Source organism: Xylocopa sonorina, chromosome 4 (assembly GCF_050948175.1).
Source record: "Xylocopa sonorina isolate GNS202 chromosome 4, iyXylSono1_principal, whole genome shotgun sequence".
NCBI classification, from domain to species: domain Eukaryota; kingdom Metazoa; phylum Arthropoda; class Insecta; order Hymenoptera; family Apidae; genus Xylocopa; species Xylocopa sonorina.
The window spans coordinates 2,837,917-2,851,440 of record NC_135196.1 but is presented as its reverse complement, the minus strand read 5'-3'; the positions used below and the strand labels follow the sequence as shown (position 1 = coordinate 2,851,440).

At 32.1% G+C, this 13,524-nt stretch overlaps 4 protein-coding genes across 14 annotated transcripts; 2 read left to right on the top strand and 2 right to left on the bottom strand.

The window, feature by feature from the left end:
• Positions 1 to 1,672: 1,672 nt before the first annotated feature.
• On the bottom strand, positions 1,673 to 7,433 carry LOC143423303 (uncharacterized). 8 transcript variants are annotated; one of them, XM_076894535.1, is made up of 14 exons: positions 7,122 to 7,433; positions 6,215 to 6,276; positions 5,915 to 5,988; positions 5,707 to 5,791; positions 5,543 to 5,634; positions 5,041 to 5,318; positions 4,664 to 4,963; positions 4,313 to 4,441; positions 4,004 to 4,160; positions 3,620 to 3,913; positions 3,405 to 3,544; positions 3,281 to 3,344; positions 2,977 to 3,178; positions 1,673 to 2,656 (listed from the first exon to the last, which is right to left on the bottom strand). In XM_076894535.1, exons 1-14 carry the CDS (start codon positions 7,191 to 7,193, stop codon positions 2,008 to 2,010), a joined length of 2,598 nt encoding a protein of 865 aa, XP_076750650.1. In that variant the 5' UTR covers positions 7,194 to 7,433; the 3' UTR covers positions 1,673 to 2,007. The 8 variants fall into 8 exon arrangements, with proteins under 8 accessions (XP_076750650.1, XP_076750647.1, XP_076750649.1 ...); XM_076894532.1 differs by having other exon boundaries at positions 2,977 to 3,344; XM_076894534.1 differs by having other exon boundaries at positions 2,977 to 3,344; positions 4,004 to 4,073.
• A 368-nt stretch (positions 7,434 to 7,801) lies between these two features.
• On the top strand, positions 7,802 to 9,135 carry LOC143423323 (uncharacterized). Its single transcript, XM_076894582.1, is given in 7 exon segments — positions 7,802 to 7,874; positions 7,877 to 7,971; positions 7,973 to 8,130; positions 8,207 to 8,352; positions 8,457 to 8,613; positions 8,705 to 8,824; positions 8,925 to 9,135. Coding segments are annotated over 7 exon segments (873 nt in total). The 5' UTR covers positions 7,802 to 7,838; the 3' UTR covers positions 9,086 to 9,135.
• Positions 9,136 to 9,481: 346 nt separating this feature from the next.
• Ppat-dpck (Bifunctional Phosphopantetheine adenylyltransferase - Dephospho-CoA kinase) lies at positions 9,482 to 11,621 on the top strand. Of its 3 annotated transcripts, XM_076894060.1 has the most exons (6): positions 9,482 to 9,526; positions 9,940 to 10,205; positions 10,289 to 10,632; positions 10,690 to 10,944; positions 11,045 to 11,227; positions 11,315 to 11,621. In XM_076894060.1, exons 1-6 carry the CDS (start codon positions 9,516 to 9,518, stop codon positions 11,516 to 11,518), a joined length of 1,263 nt encoding a protein of 420 aa, XP_076750175.1. In that variant the 5' UTR covers positions 9,482 to 9,515; the 3' UTR covers positions 11,519 to 11,621. The 3 variants fall into 3 exon arrangements, with proteins under 3 accessions (XP_076750175.1, XP_076750174.1, XP_076750173.1); XM_076894059.1 differs by having other exon boundaries at positions 9,482 to 10,205; XM_076894058.1 differs by having other exon boundaries at positions 9,482 to 10,205; positions 10,289 to 10,944.
• Positions 11,622 to 11,929: 308 nt separating this feature from the next.
• On the bottom strand, positions 11,930 to 13,395 carry LOC143423318 (intraflagellar transport protein 22 homolog). Of its 2 annotated transcripts, none has more exons than XM_076894575.1 (3): positions 12,844 to 13,395; positions 12,225 to 12,672; positions 11,930 to 12,151 (listed from the first exon to the last, which is right to left on the bottom strand). In XM_076894575.1, the coding sequence occupies exons 1-3, from the start codon at positions 12,880 to 12,882 to the stop codon at positions 12,033 to 12,035; spliced, it is 606 nt and encodes a 201-aa protein (XP_076750690.1). In that variant the 5' UTR covers positions 12,883 to 13,395; the 3' UTR covers positions 11,930 to 12,032. The 2 variants fall into 2 exon arrangements, with proteins under 2 accessions (XP_076750690.1, XP_076750691.1); XM_076894576.1 differs by having other exon boundaries at positions 11,979 to 12,182; positions 12,844 to 13,223.
• Between the last annotated feature and the right edge of the window lie 129 nt (positions 13,396 to 13,524).

The window sequence follows — 13,524 nt, the reverse complement described above, 5'->3', positions numbered from 1 at the left end:
AGACGAATACGATTAATAATACTTTGTCGCAATGGGATCATAATTTGTATCGGTTCGTTTAATATGCGTTGGAAATGTACTTGTGTTCGTTGAAAAATCTCCCCGTGTTAATTACCTGCTAATCATTTTTCCGCCGATCTGAGATACATATATACGTTTACTTTTAATATTTACCGATATTGGAACAGCATTGCCCAGGCAGAACGCAAGTGTTGAGACAAAACGTTGGCTCAATAGTTTCGAGAACATCGGTCGACGTTCTTCGTCGTTGGCAGTAAATGCTCGAGCAAACGGTAAATGCTTCTATATTCGTTCAACAGCTTCCCTAACATCGTTAATATACCGATATTATAAAACACTATAGTACAACACTTATTCTAATGTCAAAAAACACAGCGATACAAAAAAACTTCTGATATGTAGTATCAATATGGAAACGACAGACGCTGGAACCGTAAATTATGCTAAATACAAATCCGCGGTATTCGCAAATACGGATACGTTTCTAAGTTTGAAAAGTAAAATTAAATCGATCTGTATAAAATGAGATTACTACTACGCAACACTTCAAATACGATAAACTCGATTTACGCGAATTGCTCTTGAAAAAAGAAAAAGAAAATTATAATAACGTAAGAATACTGTAGTCTGAACAGTACAATATTATTGTACATTGACAATGAATAAAAGTTTAATATACAGATTTCTATGGAATAATTGGGCCAATATAAAAACTAATTCTAAAATATAAGTTCCACCTGGGCAGTAATACTCTATACATTTAAGTTCAATTTTGTCATACCAAACAGTGTTATATATTGGCTGACAGATGCTACTATTAGAAACCTGTGCCCGCTAGGAACACAATACTGTGAAAGAAATGGAAAAAAAACAACATGAAATAAAAATTACAATTGTGCTTGTGCGCTTCATACACGAAAACGAAAAACAGAAGTACAAGTGAAACTAATAATTATGTGTAAAATAATATATAAAAAACGAGCTCTATATTAAATTATATATATATATGGTATGCAAATTTTGCATCTTTTGTTTAAATTAAAATATACAACATTAAATCGTTACTAAGATTACTAGATCAGTCAGGTTTTCCATGGTACTGGCAAGCATCAGGCATGAGTATCAAATGTCAACTCAAGTTAATACAAGAGATAAAGTAATATGTAAATATACTACTTCTTATATGTACAGAGTATATCATATTTAAATGCGAGCACCTTAATGTCTCTGCTATTCTAGTGCTATGAATAAACTTCTCGGAACAAAGTTATACTAATTGAAGGAGCGGTAAAATAAATTTTTCAAGATTATTTCTTAATAGGATTATCGTACATGGTTCCATTAAAAAAAGCATTGATGACATTTTGAAGTCTCGTTAAGAATTTGTTTCGCGATTACGTGTGCCATTTCAAATGATATAACTTTGTTTTGAGAAGAATTTCCATAAAACCATAAATAATGGAAATATTTAGGTATTCCTATTTAAATGTTCCACTCTATAAATATATACATTACTTAAATCGTATTATTTATTATCATCAAATACGGATATGATTTAATGTTATCGGTTCTGTTAATTGAACAATTAAGATAAGTCTTTTATTTTCACAGTGAATTAATATTTGTGTGTATATATATATATATATATATATTACGGATGGATTTAATATAGAGCTTGTCTTTTTCTACACAATTTTAATCAAATTAATCATAGTATTAACGGATTCTTGTAATGAATTTACTTTGTTCTTCTAACTTGACATTACTGCTGACAGTGCAAAAAAGTCAGTCTAACTGCTTATCAATGTACGTTCGTAGAAGTACACACGTATGATCACCAATATTATTTTATTTGGTGACGTACCGATACGTTATTGTTTAAGACTTGATGACGCGCGTCGCGACTGTCATAACAAATTGCAAATGCAATTCAGACGCATATCAAGGACAGCAGAGGAACTTGCACGAACATCAATACTATAATACTCAATAAATTTTAGGTGCCGAGCGATCATTAATGGGACCGCTAGTTTTTCTTAAGGAGGTACCTTTTCGTATTTGATCCATCAGAGAATCCCTGACTTGCAAGGGATCCATAATAGGTACACGATTACCCATTATGCGTCTCACGCTTGCTGATCTGCTCGTTGTATTATTCCCTTGCAAGGTCTGCTGTTGCTGCGCCAACTTAGCATTTAAAGTTTCAAGAAAGCCAGACGGCGTCTTGGAATTTTTACTTATTTGCTGTTCAACGGAGTGTTTTCTTCCAGACTTAGGACTTGTATTGTTACCGCTCGTGGCGTTATTGCCTGTACTGTTAATGAGCTTAGCACTGAGAACGGCCATAAAGCTTTGACCCACCCCACCCGGACCTTGCCCTTGAATATTTGCTCCTGTATTAACGGTACCTATTTGCGTGGTAGTCGTGCCACGTTCTTGAGAGCCTGAACGAATAGTTACGCACGAACGTTCGACGGAAGATCGAGTTACTTGCAATACAGCATTGTGTGGCAACGTGACGGCTGAGTTGTTATGCGCTTGTGCTTGTCCTGTAGCTTTCCGCAAAAGAGACGGGCTAGCAGGTGTATGACGTAACTCTGTAAGGGTCCTTACTGTTTCTGACACTGAAATAGATCTGCAACATGAAATATATGTAGTAGTACTACATCTTTCGTGTTACTTAATACGTTCGCTGCGAATCGAATACAGTTCTTGAGTATACGTTGATATCACACTCGGCTCCAGAATCGATGAGACTCGGTGTATCTGACTTGAACGATGTTGCTACTCTGGAGGTGTAAATTAAACAAACTCGGCTATTTGCAACACGCAAAAAAATTCCACTTCAAACAGCATGTATATATGGTAACCAAATAAATGTTACATCGCGCGTGGTATGCAGCAAACATATTAAACACTTTGTTTCGGTACGAGTAAAAAAAGTCAATTTTTTACCGCTGAGGAGTAGGACTGGCTGTAGGTGAAGAACCTTCTAACAAAAATGCTGGCGGTGGAGGAAGATTTTCGGCTTCGTCACAAGTATTATCAGTTCGTTCGTCGTTAGAAACCGATGAAGGATTATTGAATGTAGCAGTTATAATAGTAGATGTTCGTCTGGTTGGCGGAGGAGGTTTGTTCGCTTGCTGCATCGATCCTCTGCGAACGGTTAAAGTAGACGCAGCACCAGGTACATTCCAGGCATTTTCACTTTGATTATGAAGTGAGTGAGAGTGTGGTATAGTAGTTTGACTTCCATATCCACTGCTAGATTCGACGCTAGACTCTGATGTTTGACTGCCACCATCTTTTTCCATAATTTCAGTCTATAAATGCATTTATTTAATTTCTTCTAAGCATAAAATCGCACATATTATTACACATACCTTTTCAGTTCCTGGCGCTGATAGAGACGCTGGAGGTGGTGGTAATGGTAACTGCATCTCTTGTGCACGGCTCGCAGCTAGATTTGCTAATTCATGCATGTTCACGTACATTGGTTGTTGAAGCTGATGAGTTGCTAATTCTGAATTATACCATAAAATTATTTATTATTTATTTTCCAAATGTATACATAATTAATACACAAAATAATACAGACCTTTTGCTAAATGTGCTGGAAGTGGTAACTTGGGTTTTCCTCGAGGACTTCCGGGTGCCTCATTTTTCACTGGAACCGTCGGACGTTCAAGACTGGAACATCTGTTCGGTATAGGAGGACGACTACTACCATTATTTCTACGCAATTGTACTCTGGATGCTTGTTGATTAGAGGAAGAACATGAAGAGGAAGAAGAAACTGGAGAAGCGGGTTGACTATGACAACAGCCAGTATTGTCTGGAGCTTGGAATGTGTAGACACTGAGTGCTGGTCTTTGATGGCCTTTCTCATAAGCTAAAATGATAATTGATATCGCATTAAAAACACTAGATTATACTCTTCATCAAATACAAATTTTCTTAATAATAATAATATTAATCTTACCAGAAGAGATCGTATGCGGTCGTTCGTTGATTGCGTTCTGATTTTGTCTGTCGTATTGAACTGATGTTTCCTGTAAGTCAGGCCAAGTAGCAGTAGTTACAGGTCTTGTTGTAGTACAACCAGTATTTTGATTAGTTTGAGAAGACACATTTGATACCTACGACAACACAATTAAAATTCAACAACATAACAAAAACATTCGTACATCTCGAAAGATGCAATGTTCCACTTATGTTGCGAATAATAAAGAAAAAAACAAATAGGAAAAACATAAAGTGCTAGCAGGCAACTATTTTCTAGCAACCTTACCTGGTGTTCAGAAATTGGTTGTGTATATAACGTGTCCTGAGAAGTGAAGCCAGAGTCACGGGAACTACCGTTTACCAAGTGGCGCAACGTCATCATACCGCTGATGCTGGAGGGCCTGACACCGACAGACTACAACGAGTACAACATCGACTACCACATACACTAAGCTGACGCCAAATGGCAATCATGCTATGATCTACAAGCAACTACTTGCTTGGAATACGGCTAGTGCATAAACCGCCTAAACTAGTGTGCCATGCATAATAAGGGACTGGCATTCTTAAATAGAATCGTTAAGCAGAAAGGAGAACTTAATATTGATCTTTTTTTTATGCTGTTTGAAATTTTCACCTGAGAAAGTGATCTGTGCCAAGGATGCCCAGATGGGCTTGGATGACTTTTACAAGAACCACTGCTGCTACTTGTTAAAGAACTGATCGAACACATTGAACTTTTTCTTGATCCAAGAGACAAGGAAGGGCTCGAAGGAGGCGTAGCAAGCGACCACTGCGTTACATCGCAACCTTTTATGTCTGTTATTACTTGCTCTGATGCAGGAGGCAAATGGTGCGGAGAGGCTGCGTGTCGTTGTAGTTGATCGGAAACTTCTTGAAGATGTGTCAGTTCCATTAACATTGCTATTTCTTCATCCTATATTTATTTACGCATATCATCAATGATATAATTTGAAATTAGATTGTTAATAGTTTATCGAATAGTTTACTAACAAGTACTGGTTTCAAAAATCTGGCAAGTAAACAGTATCTGCCTCTTTCTTCTAGGAGAGCCGCACGAACCGCTCGTCTTTCTGTTTCTTCCAAACTTAAACGTTTCTCTTGAACAACGGCTGCTGAAGATTCTAGCATCCGATTTAATTCAATGTCTCCAGATGCTCCATGTCCTTGCGACTGCCCTTGTAAATGTTGACCTTTACGTGCTTTTTTCTTTTGCAAACGTAATGTATCGGTAGATCGTTTTCTTAATTCTGCCTTTGCTTTTTTGTATTCTGGAAAGTATACTTTGACGATTAGAAAAGCACGAACGTATACTCTGGATATAAGTTTGTAACGAGAATATTAATTCTTTATTTTCAAAAGTTTGTTAAAGAGAAACTTCCATAAAAATTCAAAATAAATTAATATACATTAGACAAAGAAATAAATTATGTAATCTTCGGATTTGTATCTCTTTAGATAAAATTCTTGTACAATAAGAAAATGTAGTACCAACCTTTGGCATGTTCCTTATCTAGATTTATTAAAGACTTCTTCCAATCTTCTAATTTTTCTTGAAGGGGTAACACTAAGCAGTCCATAATAGCACTAATAAAAAAATATTTAAGTAAAAGAGATTAGTAACAAATTTTTAATTAGAGTATAACAAAATATAATTACCTCGTGAATGATTTCATACGTGTTTCCACTGCTTTATGTCTAAGACATATCCGAGTCAAAGCAGTCCCAATTTCTTTTGTTGCCCCTTAATTATATAAATAATTTAAAAAATTGTATATTTTTAGAAGTCGTAACTTTCAATAGACAAGAAATTAATTTAAATTATTACAATAATTCAGTATAACAAATAATATCTGAAGTAATTTACCTCTTGCATTAGTTGCAGCATCAGCAATTTTTTGAAAGGTTTCAAGATATGCAGAAACAGCTAAAATAGCAGCCCTAAGTAAATGGAAGCAACAATAAAACTATTACAAATGTTATATTATTATAATATTTAGAGTTAAATATAAATCTTATTATTTTTAATAAATTCTTATTATTTCTTTTTCCACATATATTTTTTTACTTTAAGTAATTTATAGTAATATCTAAGACACATATATCAGAAGTCACAAGTTATGAATAAAAAATAAATATTAACATAGAACTGATATGTAATTATTACCTTAAACATGAATGTAATTTTGTTGCTTTCGAAATTAAATCTTCCCACAATGGTGCTCCATTCTATAAACAAATTTTAAAAGGCTCTCATCATTTGCAAAAATAACTGTGACGCAGTTTTTATAATTATATAGATATTACTGCGAGTGATTTTGATATATCTTTACCCTTCAGGCCAATCTTCTATGTAATCATAAAAATACAACGGTATATGATGAATGCAACAATATAATCATATACGCCTACCTATCTTTTGTGATTAGATATTTGTATAGCATAGAAAATTCTGTTGATCAGGAAACTAAATAGTTGCGTAACTCTGATTCTATGTAACATGCATTCCGACTGATTAAATAGAATTTGTTAACTTGGCAAAAAATTCATGTATAAAATTTATTAAGTAAGATATTCCAAGAATTACTTTATTGTACACAGTATTATACGTGTGCAGTATGTATATATTATTAATTGATGCTACGTAATATTATTTTACTTAAGGAAAATATGTAATATTAGCATATATCATCTGAAATCATGCAAAGATTGAAATATGTGTATTTCGGTGGTGTATCGTAAAACTAGAACAAGTGTAAATTAGCTTTCGTCCTCGTTTCATCGCATTAAAGTATCTAAATGATTTCGGAGAATGGTTATTAAAATCAGGAGAACGGAGAGAATAAAGCGTTAAAAAAAGTAAAATAGATAGAATATATCATCGTTTCGATCGTAACGATTTCACAATATTTACGAGTTACGAGGATAGATAAAGTATCGCGTTCGACAACACGCGTTCGCCTGCATCGTCCCTTGTGCAAAAGTATAAAGGCTTACAAAAAACAATGAACAGGATAAAACGCGGTCGTGCGGCACAATAAATAACGACGAGTAACATCTTCGAGGTTGCTCACCTTCATGTCAGTTATAATCTGCTGAAAGAGGCCACCCAAAGCACTGCACTCTCTCTCAATTGTTGCATCCATCTTTGACTGTCTGAAATTTTTTCCTCACTTGGCCCCAATAAAGTCCTTCCGCGTTAGAACAGTAGAGCAACTCACTTCTCGTCATCCGTGTAGAAATGGAGAGAATTCCCATACGAGTATCGGCGATTCGTATGCTTCGCCATTTTCGTAACAAGAGGCGACTCTGGTCGAGCTAACACAGAGGGAAATACAACCGAGTGTATTTCTACTTACACCGTACACCCATTAAACGAGACGATTCGAGCTCGATTTACTCCCGTCTCGGAAACGGCACGATCGCCGTCGAACTTTCACGAATATTTACGACCAGTCGAAATCATAACATCAATTAGTCTCGCGGAGGAAGATTGTAAACAGTAGTAAACACACTAGGGACGGGTTTATCACTGCGACGCATTCATTCCTTACGGACAAGTATGGCTCGCGTCTGCGTCGATGCTGTTTTCGTTGCGATACCCGAGCATCGGTGCCCCCAACGGCGACCCCGTTCCAGAGCTACAAATTGAGGATTCGGGGTATATCTAATCGTTACTCAGGGTAACGGCTCTCTCTACCCCTTAGACAATCACTTCCGGCGTGTCGACTGTTGAAAGAGGACATCCTGCATCATTGCTCGCTTGCTCTGATTGGGTATTCAACACGATTATGGGGAAATGCTTGCCGCGTGTAGATTCCTATCTGCCGTTATATTGTTCCTAGATTTAAGGATCGAGAGAGTTTTACCTCGACCAGATACATTTTCCGTAATAGATTTATATACGCGAGAAATAATTAAGAAGAAGAACCATGAGTCTTATTCTAAAGCGTAACGAATCTCTTTCTGATGTCATTCTTAAGTATTTCACAGTAGTAAATGGAACAATTTTTCATGTTTTCGAACTCATTGCTGCCACTGGACTTATTATAGTTGTTTCTTATATGCTCTGTCATATTCATGGTAGATAGATTTTGAAATTTTATATTTACAGATACATTCCTCACCGATATATTTGATGTCTTCGTTTGAATTGCAGATTATTATCGTAAACGATTTACAAACGAATTGAAATACAATTTGTTAGAATTACAAAAGCTTAAACACTATAATCAATTACTTATTAGACACAAAAGTATAATCAGCCATAAAGAAATGTTGAATGCTTTGCAGTATGCTGCTGATGTAAAATCAATTTTCTCTTAAATATCATTTTACAATACAAACTATATGGAAAAATATTATATTAAATACTATATATTTATATGATGTGTAAACATATTTTTCAGAATTGTTACAAAACTGTTTATGCGTTGAAATGCATCGACATAGTCGCTCACTGTCCGCAATTAGTAAATGCAAAATCTCTACCCAGTGGTTTAACACCTTTCCATCGTGTCTGTTACAGGGGTCATAAAGCATTAATAACATTTATGTTGGCAAAAGGTATACATATATACCTAATAAAATAATGTTTAGTCGATTACGTTATAATGTAATTAAATATTATTTTGTTTTTTACAATAAATTTGTATAGGTGCCGATCCTTCCCTTACCACGATAAATGGAGACAATGCTTTGTGTTTGGCTATTTATTATTTCCTTAATAAACCAACAGAACATGACTTCTCTTGCTTAGATATACTTGTACAAACTGGTTAGTTAGACATTCACTTTATTTATATGTTAATTTTTTCATTTATATTTTATCGATACCAACTGCAAAATAAATCACACAATTTTATGCTCCTATATAGGATGTGGAATTGGTACTGAAGATAAATGGTACAATTGTATATTGGAAATGACACTTGCTAATAATCACACAAAATTATTACAATGGTTAATTTTACATCATACAGCCTCTACACAATCTTTTTACAAGACCTTGCGATGTTCTTCTGTACCACCATCGTAGAAATTATAAATTTAATTAACGTACAATATATATCGCAATATGTTTGTCGTACAGACTACTTCAATTATTACATAAATAAACTAAATAATTATAGCTTGATAAAACATGAAATGTATTAAATCAATTCAGATATATAGTATAATTATTTCGGTTAATAATTTTTTGACTACAAGATCAATTATTTAATAACTTGGTATTTTATTTTTCTTATGTAAGAACGAAAAATACATATTACTTTTAATAAAGGGGAAAAGTTAAATATAAACAGCGTTAAATTTATAGTTTCAATATTTGTTTACAAGAATAAATATGCCAAAATCGTACACACTTATAAAACGTACTTTTCCAGTAAAAAAAATTATTCGTTCCTATAATATGAAATTCGTATCAATTACGTAATTTTATATTTAATCGATATGCAGAAATATTAATGGATGAAAGGTAAATACACGATTTACGTCACTTGTTGTGATAAAAGTATAACCAAGAAATAAGGTTAAGAAAGTTTAAGAAATACCATTCTACACAATGGCAAATACTGGTTTATTAGTGTTAACTAATCCGACAAAAGTGACAAAGTTATTACCTATTATTAAAGAACACGTATCAAAGACATTATACATTCAATATTTCCCGGAAAAGAATATTTTCCTCTCTGGTAATCACACAATAACAAGTACTCAGCTCAAACTAACCCGTTATGCTCAAATAATTTCCAACATTTACATGGACACATCCACTATATCCGCACGACTTGATGTACGCGTATTACTTACCACTATGAAAAATCCTAACATTTCGATAATAAATACTAAGAAACCTGTGGAAATAGTTATTTTTGATCAAATTTGTAGTAAAAAAGAAGCTGACTCATTCATACAAGATTACCTAGCCAACACTTCAATGGGCTGTAATTTTATTACTTTTAATGATGATCAGAAATTAGAAAAGGCTGATGAAGTAACACCTTGTGTCAACGAAGAAAAGACTTATAAGAATGTGATACTCGGTGGAACGTTTGATCGAATACATAATGGTCATAAAATATTTTTAAGCGAAGCTATTCTACGTTGCACAGAGAAGCTTACAGTTGGTGTAACAGATACAAATATGTTATCGGGTATAATATATAATTTGTATACTAATTGTTGCAATCTAAAAATTTATTAGTATTTTAATTCATTTAATAAATCTTGTTTACAGGAAAATTGTTATGGGAACTTATAGAACCATGCCCAACAAGAATCTTGAATCTTAGAAACTTCTTAGAAGATGTAGACACATCCTTAACTTATAATGTAGTACCTATAGAAGATATGTATGGTCCTACTAAATTTGATCCAACGTTTGAAATGTTAGTGGTTAGCGAGGAAACAAAACGTGGCGGGGATAAAGTAAATGAGATGCGCAAGAGAATGAATCTCAATAGATTAGATATTCATATTGTAAAATTAATTTGCGATGAGAATCATAGGGAACACGAAGAAAGCAAAATCAGTTCTAGTAATCAAAGAATGCGATTATTGGGTACAAAACTTCGAGCCCCTGTATGTATTATTATTAAATATTATTGTATGGAGGTTTTCATTCTGTCATTTTTTCAGAGAATAGAAAATAAACCTCTGAAACCTTATATCATTGGTCTAACTGGGGGTATAGCAAGTGGAAAATCATCAGTAGCTAAGAAATTAGAAAAGTTGGGTGCAGCCGTAGTCAATTGTGATACAATAGCGCATGATTTATATTCACCTGGTAAAAGGTGTTACGATGCTGTACTTAAAACCTTTGGTACCGTTATTTTGAAATCTGATGGACTTATTGATAGAAAGGCACTTGGAGATATAGTATTTAACGATGAAGTAGGCTTTTAAACTATTTCATTATCTTGATGTTAATACGGTATATTTAATGTTATTATTGTTCATTTTATGTTTGACAAAATGTATATTTTTTTCATAGGCACAACTAAATAAATTAAATAATCTTGTTTGGCCCATAATTTTAGAAGAAGCAACAAAACAAATAAATGATTACTATACCAAAGGATTTGATGTAATTGTAATGGAAGCTGCTGTTTTAATTCAAGCTAAATGGCAACATGAATGTCATGAAATTTGGACATGTATTATACCACAGGAAGAGGTGAGCTTCAAATTCGAATATTAAAACTTTAATAGAAAATTCACATCGAAATATTTTTTCGAATTAAAATTCTGCTGAATTTCTCAGGCCATAAAACGAATAATAGAGAGGAATAGATTGACTGAAACGGATGCAAAAGCAAGAATTCAAGTTCAACCAAGCAATACGGAACAAGTTAATGAAGCAAATGTTGTAATATGTACTTTATGGAATTATAATGTGACTGAAGAACAGGTTCAGCATGCATGGAATGAGACAATAGCATTTTTAGCGGATCAAACAAAAAGTTAACAATCATTTCGTTAGTACAAAATACCATAAATCAAACTCTAAATAATTAAGATTGTACACAAACTATTATTTTTAATAAACTGTATATTAAGTTCAAATTTAAGTTAGTACATTTAGAATACCTTTTTACATTAACATCGAAAGATATATTCCATTAATTTTCCGGAAGAATAATATCAGAGATACTAAATTATTTAATTATATTATTACCATACCGCACAACATATTTAATATTATATAATAATTCTATAGTTTCTATATATTATAAAATAATTATATGTATATATTAATTTGTTATGTGAAATGAAAATGTGTATAAATAAAACATGATACGTAAATACATATGTATGCAATAAATGAATCATACTAAAAGAAACGATTCATTTTTTCCTAATTAATGTTAACAAATTTTTAAATATATTTTAAGAAAACATTATATTAGAATTTGTTATTGTATAATTTTAAACAGTATTATCTTGCGAAATAATGTTCATTAAAATACTTATCTACTCGATTAGTGTAACTGCATTTTGTTAAGTACTGTACTTACGAATGATGAAAAGTCGGCTTTTAATTTATTTCCACCATTTTCTGTATTACATTTTATGTGAGAAACTTTTACAAACGTTGAGGCTGTTTATAACAAATTTAAAATACAATTGTACTTTAAATATATATTTAATTACACATATATATTAATACTTACATATTATTTTTGATATTTCAGGATTTTTATTCTCAAGGTCATAACAGAAAATTACACATTTATCTGGACCTAATTTTGTTTGATCAATAAAATAATCATACAATTGTTGAATCTCTTTCAAACAGTCATCAGATTTTTCATTGTATACAAGTATAACGCCATGAACATCTTTCCTTATAGCTGGCCAACAGTTTTCAAATCTAAAATATTTTATATACAATTTTATACATATACATTTTGTATTATTTTTTGACGCAGTAAGATGCTTATATACATACTTATGATCACCACTACAATCCCATAATTCAATATCTTTAGTAATATATTTATTATTCATATTTATATTCTGTATTTCAAACTCTAATATACGAACACCCTGAGTTGGATGATAATCGTATGGTATTTCTGTAGCGTCAGCAAGGAAATTAGATATCGTTGTTTTACCACTCTAAAAAATATATTCTTTCTAAACAATTTAAATATTGGAAATCTTGATACATATTTTAATGAATAAAGTGTTTAAATATAATAAACGAAATGAAAGACACTGTATAAATACTTGGATAATAAAAATATTATATTGTTATGTTATAAATAAATCACAAATCTTAAATATTACCCTAACAGGTCCTACAACTATTATTTTTAATGGTTGCATGTTTCATATATAGTTTAATTTCACAGGTGTCTTACGATACATCTCAATGTTTGGAAAATTGTTGTCATAACAACTACTTGCTTATATCTGTACAGTATATATACGATACTTTATCAAGTACCTATTTTCTGACCAAGTAATAAAAGATTTGTACAAAACCAAGAACGTAAATATGCATACTTTAGTAGAAAATAAAATAATTTTTATTCAAATACATGGTAATTATTAATAAGGATAACATTTATTTATACATATCAATTTATTATAATACACTAATATTTCAGTTTGAACATGATGTAATACGAAGCTTGAATACAAAATAATAGCTACTATACTACATACAAAAGTATAATCTTTTGAACAAGTTATAGTTTTAAAGAAATAATTTTTGTTACTTTTTAAAAAGAATGCGATATGATTACATTTTTGTCAATTAGTTATATATTTACAGTTTAATATATACCACCATCACTATTATTTAATCGGTCTGTAGAATTTGATTACAAATTAACTATTAACAGCAACAACAATTAATTATACTAATCATTAATAATGTAATGATCGAGTCTAAATTAAAATTTTTTGTTCTAATATAAAGTTAAATAAATAAAATACGTATTTAAAAACATAACTTTCGAAAGT

Bases quoted from the DNA above. Each gene is read 5' to 3' on its own strand.
- LOC143423303 (XM_076894532.1), bottom strand. From the start codon at position 7,193: ATGGATGCAACAATTGAGAGAGAGTGCAGTGCTTTGGGTGGCCTCTTT. The intron at 6,277-7,121 runs GTGAGCAACCTC...ATTTGTTTATAG, and splicing joins AGATTATAACTGACATGAAG to AATGGAGCACCATTGTGGGA. The intron at 5,989-6,214 runs GTAATAATTACA...CCATTTACTTAG, and splicing joins AAATTACATTCATGTTTAAG to GGCTGCTATTTTAGCTGTTT.
- LOC143423318 (XM_076894575.1), bottom strand. From the start codon at position 12,882: ATGCAACCATTAAAAATAATAGTTGTAGGACCTGTTAGG. The intron at 12,673-12,843 runs GTAATATTTAAG...TATATTTTTTAG, and splicing joins TAGTTGTAGGACCTGTTAGG to AGTGGTAAAACAACGATATC. The intron at 12,152-12,224 runs GTAAGTATTAAT...TGTTATAAACAG, and splicing joins TGAAATATCAAAAATAATAT to CCTCAACGTTTGTAAAAGTT.
- Ppat-dpck (XM_076894058.1), top strand. From the start codon at position 9,614: ATGGCAAATACTGGTTTATTAGTGTTAACTAATCCGACAAAAGTGACA. The intron at 10,206-10,288 runs GTATAATATATA...TCTTGTTTACAG, and splicing joins AGATACAAATATGTTATCGG to GAAAATTGTTATGGGAACTT. The intron at 10,945-11,044 runs GTAGGCTTTTAA...TTTTTTTCATAG, and splicing joins ATATAGTATTTAACGATGAA to GCACAACTAAATAAATTAAA.